Here is a 19,326-nt window from a genome sequence, read left to right on the forward strand (position 1 = left end):
GCTCTTGTTCTCAGGACCCCTCCAGACTTCATTCACACTGTGGACCCTTCACCGGCTGTTCATTTGTATCCTTTAATACCCTTGTGATAAAGCCATAATCTGGCCTACTTGTATGGAGCAGGTGGGATCTACATTTTTACACAAATGGCACTCATGGAAGTTAAAAAGGTGTGGACCCTGGAGATAAATCAATATTTCTAGTGAAAGAATTTCTACAAGAAGTTTCTGACTGAGGGGATATGAGGAAACAGCAGCATGACAGAGTGCAGTTAGAGCCTTTTATAAACAATGTATAGGAAATTATAAAATACAGGCTCCATGGACAATTTTTGAAAAGTGTTTTTAATGGCTTTGCAGAAGAAAGCATTTTATTATATTCATGTAAGTATAGTATACTGGAATCCCAGAGAAATACCTAGATAACACTATAACATCCAATTATGTTAACATCTATAAATACTTGGATTTATAGCAACAAAATAGGAAGTTTTCCAGTATCTCATTAATATTGCTCAATAACTAAAAAGCAAGGTGTGATATACTCCAGGCAGTCAAAGCAAATGTCAGAAATTTCAACAAAGCCAGCAGTAAAATAAAATAAGTATGAATAATTCTTTTGCAGATAGTCACGATATTTGTGAATACTTTGTACAAATAAGCACAAGGCATTCAGCAAAATAATAAATTTGAAGTGATTCTAATACTATTTCATTGAAGCAAATACTTCATTTACTATAAGTTCACAGCAAGCTGCAGGGAAAAAGTGAAATGCATATCAGAGGGATATAACAATCAGCAAAAATATCCATGTGGATTATAAATGTTCCAGTCTTCGTCGAAACATTATCATCTTCAAAGTCACCTCAACTTTTATCTCTAAAGCCTGAAAACTTGTGACTGTTGAAACTCATGACTTTTTTCCCAAAGAAAACAAAAACAAAAAAACCCACTGACACTTTGAGTTAGAAACCGTCACCACTGTCTTTAAGCAATTCATAATTCTTAGTACCATCAAAAGACATTACTGTGAAAATTTCATGGCCACATAGTTGCAAAAACAAGTAAGCATTTTCTGCTTCTGAGAGCCTCACAAGAATCAGAAATGGATAGCCTGTTGGACTGTTTGTCCTTTAGAGCAGATCACTGAGTGGCCAGCAGTGCTTTTCCTGCTGTAGAAACAAATTGTTCTCCTCCGTGTGGTCCTTCTCCTTCAAGCTGTTTGCCTCCTGCCAAGAAGTGTGCCCTGGGGGCAGGTGTAGAGACCTCGCCATCCCCAAAGGAGCACCACCATAGCGGCCTTGAGTCCATAATAACAGGCACGTTAATTGGGTGCCAGGTAACTTTTTGATACCTTTTTGGAGGAGTGAGGTGAATACCTCTTATAAAATGGCACTTACAGTATTTTCTTTTCACTTGATTAATAAATCCCTGAAGATCAGCACTGTATCCTTAATGCACAATTTCCTAGCACTCAAGTTTTTATCAAACGATTGTTTGTTGTCAACACATTTGTAGCAACTGGATTTAATAGAAATGTCTTAATAGATACTTATGCATAGAAATACAGTTATTCACGGAATTAGTCATTTCGTTTGCCTCTTTTAAATTAAGAAAATAGTTTTCTCACATGTGTTCAAGGATTATTAAGAACGTGTTAGTGTCCTGAATGTACTCAGGGCTTTAGGTTATTTTGTTGTATTACCCTATACTTTATAGATCAAGAAACTGAAACTCTGAAAAATAAATTGATTAAAAAGATTATTTTAAAATAAATTGACTTAGTTGATTACATAGGTAGTATCAGAATGAATTTAAATACTATTGAAACCTAAAAGTTAATTTTATTTCATTTTAATTAATATGCTGCACGCTTTTCTTATTTATAGTATACCTAAAGAGTATTATAAAAATGAAAATAAACTAATCATCGTGATTTGTTTGTTGTGCAGTGAGAGAATCGAAGAAGCTACTGACCGTAATTCTGAAAAATACAGTAAAAATTTGTAACAGAAAAGGGAAAGAATTGCTTTTATATTTTCATGCATCATTAGAAATTACTAAGGTGACACAAAAAATTTTTGGCACAGATAAATATAGGGTAAGTGTTTAAACTGTTTTTAATAAATATTATTTTCACATTCTAGAAACCTATGGTTACTTGGAGCTTTAAGTTTCATTGATTTTTTTTTCTCGAAATCTTAAAATGTCTTGTAGATTTTTAGTTCTTTACATTTGTATTGTGGACTTGCCATCAGATTGTTAGCTATACCCTTTGAGGTACTTATTAGAAAAAGAATAATCTCAGATGACAAAGTTAGCAGCAGCTACTCCAAACATTTAATGAATTCCTGCCAGGTGTTTAACAAATGAAATGAGACAAAGCCCTGTTTTCAAGGTATTAAACACTGTTTGTGAGAATTACAGCATATACCTCAGAAGAAGAAGTAAGTGGCAGAGGGAAAAGGTAGTGGGGAAGTTGCGGAAAGAGAATGTGCATTAAGAGACAGATTTGAAGGAAAGGCTGTGGAGATGGGGCTTGAAATGACTTCGAAGTTGACGGATGAAATTTAGATAAAACGCTTTGCAGGTCTGTGGAAGACATTGTGAGATGGATATTGTTTAACTGGAAATCTAAGGTGACAATTCATGTTATATTTGGGGGAGATACTCTGTTGACAAATTTGGATAGTGGGTGTCTTAAGTCTGTTCAGGCTGCTGTAACAAAAATACAATGGACTAGATTGCTTAACAACAAACGTTTATATCTCACAGTCCTGGAGGCTGGGAAGTCCAAGATCAAGGTCCCAGCAGATTTGGGGTCTGGTGGGGCCCACTTCCTGGTTCATAGTGGCCACCTTCTCACTGTACCTTCACATAGTGGAAGGGATGAGGGAGCTCTTGGGGGAGTCTCTGGTAGGGAAAGGGCACCCCATTCGTGTGGACTCTGTTCTCAAGACCTGATTACCATCTGAAGGCCCCACTTCCTAACACCATCACATTGGGGATTGGGTTTCAACATGAATTTCGGGGGGGCGGCACATATTTATGGGAGTGCAAATACTTATGGTGAAGAATCCAGAGAATCTGTTTTGAGGAACCCTTACCAAAATGGCAGACGAAGAAGACTATGGCTAATGGGGAGTCACTGAATTGTCTGAGAATGGTATTTATATATACAAAATAATGACTTGAGATAACTGGGCCATTGTGGAAGAAAACAGGAAGTAATTACCATTTTCTTCCAGTTCTTTCCATTTTAATGTATCACTTTTAATTAATTTAATTTTAGGACTTTACCAGAAAACAGAGTATCTCAGTTGCCAAGACATCTGTGCATATACTTTTTGATGCAAGTGGGTCACAGGTATGTGTCTCACTTCCTTGATCTTACTCATTGGGCTAAGTTTAACCCAAACGATAGCACAGCAATCAAGTTCATGTTGGAGGGTGAACATCTAAAAAATAAATGGTCTCAACGTAGATAGTGCCCCAATAAGATGTATATGATTTTTAAACATGTTATTAATGATAATTTAGTATAGCAGGCAGATAGTTATTAATCAATACCAGTTTGGGTAACTTCAAAAATTAGAAGTATCTGTCCTTCCACTAATGCGAAAGCTAGCTTGTTTTAGGTCTATTAACATTTGAAAAAGTGGATGCTTTTAGTTGGGTCACTTTGCAGGACTGAAAATTATAACAGTACATAGAAACGGAAAGAACTGATATCCATGTAAGATGAATGGGTGCTTTATTAAGACATCAGTGGTTTTTGAGAATATCCTGCGGTTTGCAGTTTTAAATACTTTTTTTTCCACATTCTCCAACAGATTCTAGTGCCAGAAAGTCAAACCTCACTGGTTGAAGAAGAACTCTTTAGTTTGAAAGAAAAACCTAACTCCCAAAGGGAATTTGCTAAACCTAAACCTCCAAAATATATCAAAAACAGTACTCACGGGGACAGAAAAAATAGTGAGCTTGAGGTAAATATGGTGTCAAAATAGTCATTCATAAAAAACATGTCAAGTCATTGTTATATATAATTATAGAAAAAGCATCTAGAAGTTATGCTAATAGCCTTCATCAATAACATTCCAAAGTATTTTCTCTGCCTTTCGCAAATACAAACAAAAGATAGCGTTTTTATCAAATTGTGTTTATGGGTAAGGGTTAGGGGGTTAGGACAGGTATACTACATACTTCCAAATTAGCAAAGTAATCACCACTTTTTACATGTAACTTTTCTATTTTTGCATTTAGATATAATGTAGAATACACATTTATAATGTGTATATAAATTTCCATTTATTTGCATGAAGAAAGAAAGCAAAGTATTAGGTTCTTTTTCCGCCTCCTCCTCCACTGAGGCTCTCCTCTGGGCCACATCCGGTAGAACCGTTGACAGCCGGCTGTGACCTTGTTGTGACACTTGACATTGCTAACAGCCCTCGCTTCCTTAATGCCCTCCTCTTCTTTGACTTCTCTGTCAGCATTTTAATTCTCTTCCTACTTCTGTTACTGTATCAGCAGCAGTTCCTCTCCCCGCCTCCTGGAAGTGGACTTGCTTTACAATCTGGGTACCTGGCCTTCTGAACATCTCTGCATGTACCTTCTCCCTTTGCGAGCTTCCTTCACGTGCACAGTGGAAGCTCTTAGAATAAATGTACCAGACTCCTCTTCAAAGTTCTACAGCGACATCCCCACTTCCTCTTCTCATGTTGTCTTCTGTGTGTCTCAGTAAGCCCTTTCCTGAAACCTAATCTCAAACTCTTTATTTTTTGCCTCAAATGTGTATCTGCCTCCATCCTAAAGTCCTGCTACCATTGATTTTTCTGATGTCATCCCTGCCTCCCATCCCCCCTCACCTAGAACCAAGGTGTTAGTGATTGTTTTTTCCTAGTGTCTCCCACACCCTTGCCTCCTGTTCCCCTGACCGGTACTCATTTGAGCATGCCTGCATGACCACAGCCACCTCTGGCTTGGTCTCTGACACCATTGTTTCATCCTGTGAGCTACCCTAGATGGCGTACCACTGGTTTTCTAAACACTAGTATTTTTGTAGCATTTTTCTGCTCAAAGCTTTGTGATCTCTGTGTTTATCTCACTTAGTCTGAACTTTGGCTCTGAGACTACAAAATACCCTTCACTTGAGTAAGGTCAGTTGTTTTATTGTGTCTTTTTATGTCACGCTCATTCTTGCCTCTGTACCTTCACGCATGTTGTTTGTTTCTCACCTTTACGCATCCAAAGTGTACTTACTACATTTGTAAGCCTTGGTTCATTTTCACTTTCTTTGTGGAGCCTTTTTTGATTATTTCATTTTTTACCAATCTCTCACCATAGGCAACTAGAACTCTCACAGGATTTTCCATACATTTGAGGTTTATGTTATGATTTTTCCATTTAGTCTTGTGTCATTCATTCAATTAAAAATGTCGTGTTAACCCTAGATCATAAAAGCCATTTCAGTCTTTATATCAGAATCATAATTTGAGTCCTTATTAAAAATGCAGATTCTTGGATCCCCACATTATACCTATTGAATTACAAACTCGGGGAAAGATTGTAAGCACACCTAAGATTGCAAACACTGCAGGATTGTTAAATGGCCACTATGTTTTCAATAAGGATTAAGTGTTGAAAGTATTTATATGAATAAGTAACTGTTCAGGTCCCATTCACTATACCTCTAGGAATTGTCATTTCTCTCAGAAGAATCTGCTGGTCCAGTGCTTTTGTGCTTGATCTTAGAATTCCTTTTTCTTCTGTCCTCCCCGCCCTTTCCTCCATGTCCTATTGTACATACCTACCAAAACTCCATCAGTGTTCTTTTTCTCTGTCTTAGGGGCAGGTAGGTAGGTGCCTTTTTAAAAACAGCTCTCTGCCTCTTTACAGTTTGTCATTGTCTGCTCCTTCACATGGCACCCTCAGAAACTCCTGCGGTGGCGAGGGGGACAGAAGCAGATGCATTCCTGCTTCTCTCCTGTTGCTTTTACCAGTCAGGCATTTGAGCATGAAGTTAAAAATATGAATCTTTATTGGGATACTTGCTTATGTCACAGTCTCTGACTTCCTGTGGCTACTTTTTACTCCAAAGGCAGTTTAGTCTTCACAGAATATTAATACAGTTTTTTAAATGTAGGAAGTTTTGGACAATTCTTAGCATTATGAAAGCACTCACAGACAAGTTCACATAAATATGTATGCAAACATCATCATGAAATAGAAGAGGGAACTGTGAGCCACTGCTTAACGAGGTAGACTCAGTAGCAGTAAAACTGCAGCTAGGAGGTAAAGGTACTTCATTTCCGATGGCTAGGTATCCTATAAATTTTCTCTAACACAATATTCCTTGTTTCAATACCGAACGTTAGGATAAAACCTCTGGTTAGTGAAAAGTTAACCTAAAACAAAGAAATTTCTGGATATCATGTTGTTTATTAAATGCCATATATCTTGTGTGTGTGGTCAAGGTAAAGTATTATGAATAAAATTATAGGATATTTAATTTCAAAAGATAATGTGTGTTTACTGTGGTTGTTTCTCATGGTTTAAGATAATTACTCCTAGCAAAAGAAAAATGTCTGAAGCATCAATGATTGTTCCTGGTGCAGATAGATACACTGTGAGAAGTCCAATACTTTTAATCAACACATGTAAGTTTTACAGTCTTAAAAAATTTCTAACAAGTGTTATTGTAATTTAAAGCAGGCGTTTTTAAGTCAAGGATATTCTGGACGTAATTGACCTAGACGATAAGTTGGGGATATAAAAATTGAGAACTCTGAACCACAAATGTTTAAGAAAGTTTAATGGGTATTGGCATATAAACATTACTAAAAACATTAATACCCATCATTAATAATGTAATTTAAGTGGGAGCAGCATTATATAGTGGATAAAACATTGAATTAATCAGGCATTTGGCCTTGTTTCCCCATTCCCAGGTGTGTGCTTTGTACAGATTACCTTCTAGCTAAGTTTAGAACCAGTTTCCTTTCTAAACAGTGGGGTTGAAGTGGGTCTACCTCATCGAGTTGTTCAGAGGATTAAGTAAAAATCATTAATTCAAATGACAAGGAATATTGTGAAACATTTAGACAGTACCTGGTACATACTAAGAGCTAATACAAATTAGTAAGTAATCTGATACTGTACTAGTTGCTGTAAACAGTCTTGTTTAATCTTTATGCAATTAAATAGTGACCTTCTTTTCCCCAAATCCCGTTGGCTACTGGTCAGTTGTCTGATGTCTAACAGGCTTCGCAAACTTAACAGGTCCGAAATAAATGCATCTTTCCACCCATCACTCCAACCCCTAGCAATTTATGTCTCCATCCCTTGCCTTGGTAAATGGTGTCCTTATCCACTTCCTCTCTAAACCGGAAACCTGGGACCCGTCATAGAACCTCCCTGTTTAACCTTCCTCATCTAAAAAGCACCTCAATAAAGCAATATGTAATTTTTAAAACCCCACAAATAAACCATCCCTTTGTCCTCCTTTTTAGCAACACCACGAAGAGGAAGAATTAAACCACCACTGCAAATGATGGGTCCTGCAGAAAAACCTGGCGTTTCTGAAACATTGGCTAATGCTGTAGCACTTAAATCTAGACCATCTGAAGGAAGAAGTAGAGGCGATGATACAGACAAAGTAACTTTGAAAGCATTTTTAAAAAATTTTTATCAAGTTATTATAGAAATACATATTGAGCTAACTTCTTTTACAAGCAGTGAGTGTCTCACTTTGCTTAAGGCATTGCTTTTTTTCAGATATCATTTGTCCTTGAATGTAAGGTCATTCTCACAGACGACTCACTTACTGTGCTGACAATAAAATTTAGGAATATCCATTCAATATAACTCTGATTTAGGCATTCGGTAGCAGAATGGACTCACCATCATTTTTTAGTTTATTATACAAATTAGTGTCTGCTACGGGGAAGGTTCTAGTATAGAAATATAAGATACAAGTGGACTCTGTACTTAAGTATCTCGAAGTCTAGCATGGGAATTAGACAAATGAATAAGATTAATAATTACCATATTGTTTAAGTATTCTCAGATGTGCCTACAGAATGCAGTGGGAACCTAGGGAGGGCCTGGTGCCTCACCCCAGCTGGAGGGGAGGGTGAGAATCAGGAGATGCTCTTTAAGGAGATGGAGAGGGAATTGATTTCTGAACGGTCAATAAAGGTTGTTCAAATGGACATAGAGGAGAAGGGCGTTCACTCCAGGTCACTGAAGGGACAGCAGGGGACGGCTAGAGAAGGTTGTTCTGTGGAGAAATAGGTAAGGGCATCCAGAGAAGTCTGTAGAGGAGGGACACCTCAGAGCTGGTTTTCTCTGCAATGTGGCATGGCGAGCTTCTCTTGGGGATGTGCTGACATAGAGGGCTCAGGGACGTGGAAAGATTTGGAATAGCCACTGAGAGCTAACAAACAGGGCTACAGATAAGTAAGGATGAGCATTAGGCAATATGGAGGGCCCAGTTTAAACTTGACTAGAATTTTATCATGGCATTGCTTCAGAAATATGTGTAATGTTCTCTCAAATATAGCTTAATAGCCTTGGTGTTGCAGTGAGAAAGAATAGGTGGATTTTAATTCGTTTTTAACTGCTACTTATTTTAAGTGTTTTTCCAGGACCCATCAGCTCCAAGTCAAGTAGTTGTTTCAATCTAGTTGTAGTGGGCACAGCTCACTGGCCCATGTGGGGATCAGACTGGCAACCTTGTTGTTAAGAGCACTGCGCTCTAACCAACTGAGTTAACCGGCCGCCCCCTGAAATTGTTTTTAAATGGTTATGTGGCAGAAAGATAAAGGCTGCAAGAGTTGAAGATACTAGCAAAAAAGAGTCAAAGTGGTGGTTCAGATTGTCTAGCGAGGTGTTTCTTAATAGGGGCACTAGGCCTGTGCTTACTTATTGTTAGGCGAACCCTTCTGTCATTGTGACAACAAAAACCATACCTGCGTGTTTTCTTTCTTTCTTTCTTCCTTTTTTCTTTTTAATGCTTTTAAGGAGGGCACAGCTCACAGTGGCCCATGCAGGGGTCAAACTGGCCGGCAACCTTGGTGTTATCAGCACCACACTCTAACCAGCTGAGCTAACCAGCCACGCCTCACACCTGCCTATTTTCAGACTGCTCTTCTCCCAGTGTAGAGAGCCACTGGCTAGATTAAGAAGGGAAGAAAGCCAGGATGGGCTAAAACATCTTAGTTCAGAGGGTAGATTTTTCTTTAATCTGGTTAAGTGTGTATATGTGGCTATGGAAAGAGGGAAACTTGCTGTCGGTAAAAATTTTTGACGGGGGTTAGGGGGTTAGTGCCCCTAACACCTAAGTTCTAGAGTCAACTGTAAATAGAAAGGCTAACTTTTAATAGCAATGCAACTTTATTTTAACTTTTAATCTTTAATACTCTGACTTTTTAGAGTTATTTTCATACAATGCCTTAATTGAAATTTTAACATATCTCCTGTGTTTATAGCGTATCAAAACTGCTAACGTTATAGAGAAGACAGACAATAAGGATATTGACTTCCCAAACCAAAGTTTTAGTAAGTACTTTTTGGTTTAATTTCAGTAGCTCTTTTAAAAATATATATACCAGGGGTGCCAAAAAAAAATGTACACAAGTGGACACTTTGGTCAGCGTTGCTCAAGCAGTAGTTCGCCGTAATCAAAAGTGTCTGGATGCTGATGGGAACCACTCTGAGCACCGCTTGTAATTGCAGAAGTCAAATGTGACTTGTATTCATCTTTTGTTATCGGTATATATTATTACAATTTTAATACAGTTTTTTCCTTTCTTAAAATATGTATACATTTTTGGCACCCTCTGTATACTTCTCTCTCTTCTTCCCTTCAGCCCCACTGGCCTTCATTGATTTGGAAAAGAAAAATTCATAAAAAAATGTATTCAACTTTATACGCGTACAAGGAAATTAGAGGATACAAGGAAATATACTCTCTATTCCCAAGAAGTTTGGGTTTGAGAGGGGGAAGGGCGATCAGCCTCCCTCCCAATATGTAAACCTTGACTAAATTCTGTACCGACTCCCATTGTACCCTGCCGACGGCATGAAAAATGAAACTACTGTAATTTTTGTTTTATTTAGATGAATTCCAGAATATTGTTCCTGATTTGCAGTCAGTGGGAAAAATAGATAAACCTGTGTAAGTACGAGAAAACCCATCAACTCATTTAGCATATACTGTTACTTTTAGATGAATGTAACAAATTTAAGGAAAAGGCCTGTACAGTCTTAGGATGCAGAATTAATCATCTGTCAGGTACAATTATGATGGTGAAGATTCTATATGTTTTTTCCATATCAACCAACATAACTCCTTTCGAACTGAGACTGAAAAACGAATGAGATTTTCAAAATAATAAAGTATGAACGCAAAGAATTTTAACTTAGTTTAAATACACAGAATATGAAAGATACATGAGATATACTTAGGTAAATATCAAAATAGTAGCAATAATGGAATTTTTAAATAATATTCTTTGATCAATTAGTAAATTTTAACTTTCATCATGATTTATGGAATATTTTCATACTTGACTGTTAACAAATTGTTATCAGTAAAAACATTGAGTATTAAAAAAGTCAAGGTCTTATGTCACAGTCATAACTAATGTTCTATAATATATTAAGCGAATGAATTTATTTTCTAGAATACCTGGTGATTTTGGCAATGTTTGTGGAAATAAAATGCACTCCAAATGGGCATGCTGGACACCTGTGACAAATATTAAGCTATGTGAAAACCAAAGAACAAGCACGTCTTCCGGAGATACATGTAATCAAGGTGAAACACACACTTGACCCTTGAACAACATGGCTTTGAACTGCGAGGGTCCACGTACACAGAGTTTTTTCAATAAATATTGTAAATGTGTTTTCTTCCTTATGATTTTCTCAGTATTTTCTTTAGCTTACTTTATTGTAAGCATACAGTATATAATACATATAACATACAGAATATATTAACTATGTTATTGGTAAGGCCTCTGGTCAGCAGTAGACTGACTATTAGTAGTTTAGTTTTGGAGGAGTCAAGTTAGACGTGGATTTTTGACTGCACGGGGGTCAGCGCCCTGACCTCCACCTTGTTCGAGGGTCAACTGTAGTTTTCTCTGTATAGAACAGTAATTCAGGGAAATAGTCATTTCTTGAAATGTCTAACACATATCTTTGGTTTTAACAAATTTTATACATTATCAGTGTATTAATTTAAAAGGATCAATGTCTCATTTTCCCACTAGATACTGTTATCAACAAAAACCTTACTAAACAAAAATCATCCTCTGCAATATCTGATGATAATTCTGAAGAAACAGGAAAGGTGGAATATAAGAAAAAAATAATGCAGCATAAAGTCAGTACAGCAGAAGTAGAAGTTTGCAAAAGAAACAATCAACAACTAAATCATCCACATTCAGAGCAGGAAAGTATTGAAAATACCAAGCAGAGCGGTTGGCATTTTGAATCTGAAACTACTATTAAATCAGTTCTCAATAGAGTTGAAGAATCGGTGATCTACAGGAAGAAGTATGTATTGTCAAAAGATGTGACGACTGCTATTTGTGATGAAAACCCTCCTAGAAAAGGTGCAAAGAGTCATAAAAAATCAAATAAGAGATTGACGTCTGGACTTCATTCCTGGGACTTGAAACCAAAAAAAATGGTGAGCCTTCAGTGTGTTTTACTTCTGCGTACCCATAATCTGCCTACTTACTAACAAAACAAGTGAAAGAAGCTTGATCAATTGCTGCACATTGAACATTAGTAATACCTTGTTCTTTAATTCACACTTACTTCCTCTCCAAGGGCAGTGGCTCCTGAACTCCCTGGTCCAGGCCCTGATAACGCAAGCTGCCTGCTAGTGCATAGCAGGCGTGTGAGTGGGTGTGGCGTGGAGGAACCCTGCCTTGTCTCCTCTTGTTGGGTCTCTCCCACCCACTCTGTCCCTCAGGTCCTTTTCAACATGCATATGGGATTGTCTGTGCCTCTCGAATGGTGCTCACCTTTCTTTTAAACTATTAGGTGTAAAGACTGTTTTACTCAACATTTGTTTTCTTGCATGGCCCAGCACAGCTTTGCGTGTAGTAGCATCTGAAGTATTTCTTGCATTATTGCATTAAAGTTTTCCAAGAAAGGGGGTAAGTGGGCTGGAGGATCCTGCTTTGTGCTCTAACTTGCTCCACTTCCTCCTTCAGAGGAATCAGCAGTAGAACGAACACCTCCAGGACACTTTCAGCTACTTTACACCAGCCTTGGAGACCAGAAGTTTGGGGCAGGGATCACTGCTATCAAGATGTAGATTAAGAAAACTTGTAAATCATAATATATTTCTACTGCCCGCAATGCAAGTCATTTTTCGTATTCCTTAGAGGGTCCAGGTTACATAGGCTTTCATTTTCATTTATCTTCCAGAGTATTATTAATTTGTAAGCGGGCATTTTCCCGCCAAATTGCGTCGTAACGCGGGGCTTTTTTGACATTTTCTCGCCAAAATTAGACTTTCCGTAAAATATTCATATCTTTCGATCTATTTGATATTTTTCTATGAAACTTTCAGTGTTTTAGTTTAAAAAGAGGTCTCTATTTATTTACTTTGCAAAATTTTTGCCGGTTCCAACTAGAGGCGATATGACGAGTTTACTCGTTTCCCACAAACAATGTGTTAATACCTGGTAACCAAATTTTTAATTCTAAATTTCTAAAATGTAAAATGTTCACGTAGTGGAACATCTCGGTGTGCAGATGAAATATTAATACTTTGCAATTATTGTATGTAATTAGACATTATTTCATTTGCCTTGAGCAGACTCTTTGTTTTTAACCTGCAACTCACTTTTTGTGCCTACTTTGGCTACTTTTTTCTTTAACCAAATCCTTTTGGGTTACTTTTTTCTTGTTTTTATTCCCTTTAGGTTTTGTTGTGTGTTTTTTTTTAAATTAGTTTCAGGTATACAAAGCAACATAATAGACATTTAAACCCCTCATAGAGTGATAACCCCCCCTTCCCCAAGCTACTACTTGTATAGCTGTTACACTACCATTGACTATCTTCTTCATGCTATACTCCACCTTCTGTGATTGTGTGTGTGTGTGTGTGTGTATACTTATATACACACACACACATATATGTGTATATGTATATATATTCACTTATAGTTGACATACAATATTATTCTACTTCAGCTTCAGGTGTACACTGCAGTGGTCAGGCATCTACGTAGTCTATGAAGTGATCTCCTTGAAAAGTCCAGTGCCCATCTGGCCCCCTGCATAATCTTTACAACATTGTCGATTATCCTGACTTATTTTAATGCCTAACAAAGCCCAAATTTATTAAATAATTTCTGACCCCCTTTATTTCTCTTTGTGGTTATCCTTAGAACCAGATTTTTCTTAAACTTTCTTTTCAGCTTTTATTTATCTTTGAAGGTTAACTAGTAGAGTTTTAAGTAACTTATAAATTGTTTCAGAGAGAAAAGTCAAAAGGGAACAGATTTACTAATGCAGCAGAATCCTTGATAAGCCAAATTAACAAGAGATACAAACCACTGGGTGATAGACCAAAGTCTGCAAGAAAATTAAAGGAGTCCTTGATTGACAGGTATGTTCTTAAATTCTAGACATGAATATTTTTCTGACAGATACAACTAAATTATACTGTTTTAAGGCTAGTTTTAAACATGTTCAAATAATGTAACTTTCAAGTAGAAAGTAATACATAGTTACTTATTTACTTTTATAAATAGTAGCTGTTTAAATTATACAGAAAGAGAACTAAATTTGAAACTAGACAGTCTAGTATCTGATTACATTTTATAAAGTCAAAAACACCATATTGATATGGCATACCACTTCAGAAATAAATCTTTAGGATACAGACATTTTACATTTTTATTTATTGAGCTTAATGATGAGTAAAATGAAATATATTTAAATATATTACTTAATGAAATATGAAATTTAAATGAGCCGAAATAAGTTACTTTTATATAGTAAATATGTATTCCTTGTTTATAATATTTCTGAAGGTTAATTTTTCTGATTATAAAATGTCTCGTTATAGGCTGCCAGTTGGTTAATTCACATTTAAATTAATTCTGGTGTCTTACATGGCATGAAAAAATTAGTCTCACAGCAGAACGCTTCATTGGCCCCTCCTGCTGCATGAATGATTCAGCTTGGAAGGAAATATTATTGTTGCTACGTACTATGAGTGAAGCTGCAAAAGTACCAGACTAGGGCTGTCATAGTTCAGTTATTTGTATCATGTCGAGTCGAGACTTACGACCCAAATATGTTTTACCTTATATAAAATGGCTTTCATGAAAAACATTCTACTGATATTTAATTGCTTTTTAAATTTTGACAAAACCTTTTTTTATAGTGGTTTTTCAAACAAATCTGATCTACAGTTCAGTAAGGTAGGTTTCATTTATTTAATTATATCAAACATACAGTCAAACTATGATATTTGACTAAACACTAAAATAGAATAGTGGTATGATGAAATTAGATTTGATGTTTTCAGCATATTGATAAATGGATTAAACAACTGAGAAATTTAGTGGCAAGTACTCATAGAAGTCCTCTAATCTGCTTTTCAAATAAAATGCTGCTTTTACATACACTGATATTTTTACTTTTTGGTTCATGATTCAGTATATCTTTAATCTCCCGTTTTGTTTTGTTTTTGTAGCTAATCCCATCTCTCCTGACAATAAGATCCTTCTTAAATCCCTATTTTTGTTAAAAACATTTACTATTCATCCAGGCTTTAAAGTATCAATTATCTTTTGATTTATTCCTCAATTATTTTCTATCTCTAATTTCAAGTTTTGAGGTTCACCTTCTGTAAATTCCTCCTGAATCTTCCCTCTCCTGCCTATGCCAACTCCTATTTGGGGTGCTAATTTTTAATCCCTGGATTATGACAAGAGTCTTTCTGTAAATCTTTTCGCTACTAGCATCTCTCTGTGCCCGCCCATTCAGTACATTCAATACGGGCCGTTTCCTTTCTAAAGAACACAGCTTCAATCCTGTCATTCTCGTTCCCTGTCACTTCCTGAATTAAGTGCAGATTTGGTCTGGCTCCCTAGTCCCTTTAAAAATCGGTCTTGTTTTCTAATCCTAGTTCCCTAGGCATGTTTTAGTCAGCTGAACCATAGTAACTTGAGATGCCCCCAAGTGTTTGTTCTGTTTTTCTTCCGCCTTTGGAAGGAACTTGAGCTGACTCAGCAGGCTCTCTCACCTTATCTTTCCATTGTCAAAACTTGACTTCTCCTTGCAAGACTTATTTCAGAGTATTCCTTCTTTTTGAAAACTTTCCTAATGGGCAAGAATTCTGAATCTGCACAATAATTTCTTTGTACCTTTTTAAAATATTTCATTCACTATTGCAGTTCTTTTTTTCTCACTTCTGTCTTTTACTAGAATATAACTCTTTAGAATCATCTTTGTATCCTGAACACCTTTGCTCACTTTTGTGTCCTTTAATATCTTTGCTCATTTTTATATCTTTTGTAATACCTAGCACACACTGGCATGCAAAAGATGAACTGAACAAATGTATCTGAACACTGGTAAAAATCATATTGGAAAGGACCAGTCACTGATCAGAGGAGTAATATATTGAGGGATAATTTTTTTTGGAATAATGCAAATATTTCTATATAAAATAGCCAAAAGAAATAGTAAAGTTAAAGATGAATCACAATTAAAATGAATACTTTAGTTTTAATATTTCCAACTTACTGGATATTAAGTTAAACTTCTGATTGTTTCTGATTAGTAATCATTTAGTGATAGTAATTATTTGTGTATTACAGTTAAATTACTTTAATGAAACATAATTATTGAACTTATTAAAATTTTCTTTAACAACTTTTCGCCCCTCACTACTTTTTGATCAGGTTGAATACATTTTGAGCAGCAGGCTATAGGAATAATCTTACACATTTTTCCCTAAAGGTCCTAGTTGACTGATACAATTTTGAGTCTTTCATGTGAGATTTTTACATAAAACTTAGCCTCTCCCAAAGTGTTTCTATTTAAGAATTTAAAACAAATGAGTCTGGGGGGAAAAAGTGCTTTTGTGTGTGTGTGTGATTCTAGAATCACTAAAATTAGAATACCATTGACAAGGTCATTTACCTATGTACAATAATGTTAGCAAATATTAAAGATATGAGGATCTAATATTTTGTACTTGATTTTTAATATTTTCTATTATGTTTTTAGTTAATACTTAAGGAAACTGTTACAAATGTAAAATTTATATTCGTGGAAACAAAATTAGAAAATATATGAAAATTTAATTGCATATGTTATTTGTTTGTCAAGTATAATAATGTACAAACTTGAGTGGTTTTATGTAAACCTCTTTTGTGTTTAGGAAAAGGTTCGGAAAAAAAGTTACAGACAACTGAAGACTACTTTTGTTAATGTTACTTCTCAATGCCAAGCGTAAGTAATTAATTGTTCATGAATCTTATAATTTTCTTCATGTTCGAAGGAAATAAATTTATTTTATAATGGAGTTAATGTTTCTTTCTCTTCATTTTTACAGGAATGATGTCTACAATTTTAATTTGAATGGTGCTGATGAACCTATTATAAAACTTGGAGTAAGCTAGAAATCCGTAGTTATTTTGTATTTAGTTATTCAGTATTTATCTTGTATTTACCATGCAGTTATTAGAGTGTATTTTTTAAATTTCCATCCTCTCATAGGTATGCTTTAAAATATTTTAAAATATATATTCTATTTATTTTATTAAATTTATTGGGGTAACATTGGTTAATAATATATAAACTTCAGGTGTTCAACTTTATCATACAACATCTGTATCCATTTGTGTGCTCACCACCCAAAGTCTAGTCTCCTTCCATATATTTTTAAATATTTTAAAATTTACTTGGTACCAATCTAGGTATATTTAATTTCCTTTCAAATCATTTGGAATGAAGTAGAGAAAAATTAGTAATTGGGGCTTAGAGGGACTCAGATTACTCCATCAAGAAAATTACTTTCCTTATTGATGCAGCCATTTAAATTTTTTAAAAATTGTTTTAAAATTTTTGAACAATTACTCTATTTTATTTTTACTATATTTTGCATTACTAGCTTTGTTCTTAAATATAAAAACATTTTAGTAAACTTAATTTTATTGTGACATGTCTATATCGATAGAAACTAGATTGTACGTTTATTTCTTTTAGTTTTTGTTCACCTTATTTTGACACTAAGAAAAAATTTTTTAATGCTTATTCACAATATAGATCCAGGACTTTCAAGCTACAGCTAGAGAAGCCTGCGTGGATAATTCAATAACATTGTAGGTGTTTTTATTATAATGAAAGTTATCAGATTAAAATACACTTACCTCAACCGTTCCTTTTTTAAAATATCTCCTCCCAGTTTGTCTGAGTTTTTAACATACTATGTGAAGAATGAATAGAAGTGCTACTGTCATGATTATTCCCATTATGATTTTATTATTCCAGCATTTATATTTGACCCTTCAACATGCGAGTTAGAGGCACCGGCCCCCTGTGCTGTTGAAAATCCATGGATAACTTCTGACTCCCCCAAAGTGTAATTACTAATAGCCTATTGTTTACCCGGAAGCCTTACCAATAACATAAACAATTGATTAACACATAATTTGTATGTTATATATATATTTATATATTATGTGCTGTATTCTTACAATAAAGGAAGCTAGAGAAAAGAAATCATAAGGAAGAGAAAATACATTTACAGTATTTATTGAAAATAATCTGTGTATAAGTGGATTTGCGCAGTTCAAACACATATTGTTCAGGGGCCAACTGTACTTCTAAAATCAATACACAGATTATGTGTACTTCTAATATTAGTAGTGTATCTTAGATGATAAAGCTGAAAGGCCCTAGCAGTACTTTCATCTAACCTTGTTATTTTGTAATTAACTGTGGTTAGAGGATAAGTCACTTGGCCAGAATTATATGATGAATTAGTGAAAGAGTAAGGCTGAAAACTCAGCCTTGTTTAGGGCATGCTACCTTAAGAAGATAAGGACTTAAAATTAATTAAAATTAATGCATATTTTTGTTTAAGGGTAGGTTTAAGGAGTCATGATGAATTTGAACCTTCTCTCAGAACAGAAGATAAAAGAGTAAGTTACAATATCCTGATGTGTCTAATACCAGTATTTCTTTTAATTTCCAATGCCAAAGATTATCATGGAACTAGAAAACAAAAATGATTGGATCTCTTTTTTTTTCCTCAGAGATTATCCATGTTCCCATTATGACTTTTCTTAATGGTCTCTGAGCTATTTGTAATCATCTAGTAATAGATGTAATGACAACTTTAGTTGCTTTCTTTGATGGTATAAGGCTATGTCTCTATAGCAATAAACTGTTTTGATTTAACTTTTAATTAACAACAACGCTGACAAAATTCAAATCTTGATCTCTGATCTGGATTTCCAAGTGACTTTCTTGGATAGTCCTTAATGACTGATAGAGTAGGGGGCTAAAAAAAGTGAAAAGTTTGTTTTTCTGCTTTTTGGTAGTGTTTTGTTTTTTGGCTTAACTTACTTTGCATGACATATACGACACATTTCTTCACCTATTACAAGGACTCTTTTTTAAAAAATAGATCATAACGGATCATGAAAAGAAAAATCCCTTTAGTGATACTGACACAGAATACAGATATGATGACAGCAAGACTGATATTAGCTGGCTGAGAGAACCTAAATCAAAACCACAGCTAGTAGACTATAGTAGAAATAAAACTGCGAAGAAACAGAAGAGTGGGAAATCAAGTAAGAAATCACTTTATAGAGAAATGTTGCAACTGATTTTATCATTTCAATTATCTGTTTCTATCTGTATCAATTATAAAATGCTTTGTTGGTTGATAAGTATATTTTTATATGTAGATAGTATTTTTAATTATATACCCTTATGAATAGAAAAAAAGTAAGTGAAAGCAATTACACAAAAACACTACAAAGGTTTTGCTTTTTGTTTTATTTTTAGTAATATGGTTATATTTAAATTGCTTTTTAAAATGGGATCTTAGGGACATAAAATCTGACTTATGATCTTTGGTTCATGAATACTCTCATGGTTTGTCTATTCATGGCCTAATAATATTCAGTCATTAGGTACATACTGTGAATGATGTATTAAGTACCCAACGACCTCAACAAAATGAAAGCTTGCACAACATCCCGTTCCCAGCCACACCCAATACACACACTTCTTAGGAATGAATTCATGTCGAGGCAATAAAAGATT

General features: G+C 35.1%; 1 protein-coding gene across 1 annotated transcript in view; it reads left to right on the forward strand.

Moving 5' to 3' along the window:
• The window catches only part of SYCP2 (synaptonemal complex protein 2), a 50,692-nt gene that overhangs the window by 19,063 nt on the left and 12,303 nt on the right, over window positions 1–19,326 (forward strand). The window contains exons 14-29 of the mRNA XM_019757165.2: window positions 1,950–2,098; window positions 3,290–3,364; window positions 3,831–3,983; window positions 6,557–6,656; window positions 7,509–7,654; window positions 9,489–9,558; window positions 10,120–10,177; window positions 10,686–10,819; window positions 11,277–11,698; window positions 13,506–13,636; window positions 14,420–14,456; window positions 16,427–16,497; window positions 16,601–16,658; window positions 17,314–17,369; window positions 18,134–18,191; window positions 18,680–18,848. Coding sequence (XP_019612724.2) covers window positions 1,950–2,098; window positions 3,290–3,364; window positions 3,831–3,983; window positions 6,557–6,656; window positions 7,509–7,654; window positions 9,489–9,558; window positions 10,120–10,177; window positions 10,686–10,819; window positions 11,277–11,698; window positions 13,506–13,636; window positions 14,420–14,456; window positions 16,427–16,497; window positions 16,601–16,658; window positions 17,314–17,369; window positions 18,134–18,191; window positions 18,680–18,848 — 1,887 coding nt within the window. The remainder of the gene's footprint in view (window positions 1–1,949; window positions 2,099–3,289; window positions 3,365–3,830; window positions 3,984–6,556; window positions 6,657–7,508; window positions 7,655–9,488; window positions 9,559–10,119; window positions 10,178–10,685; window positions 10,820–11,276; window positions 11,699–13,505; window positions 13,637–14,419; window positions 14,457–16,426; window positions 16,498–16,600; window positions 16,659–17,313; window positions 17,370–18,133; window positions 18,192–18,679; window positions 18,849–19,326) is intronic.

This window comes from Rhinolophus sinicus, linkage group LG13 (assembly GCF_036562045.2).
Source record: "Rhinolophus sinicus isolate RSC01 linkage group LG13, ASM3656204v1, whole genome shotgun sequence".
NCBI lineage: Eukaryota > Metazoa > Chordata > Mammalia > Chiroptera > Rhinolophidae > Rhinolophus > Rhinolophus sinicus.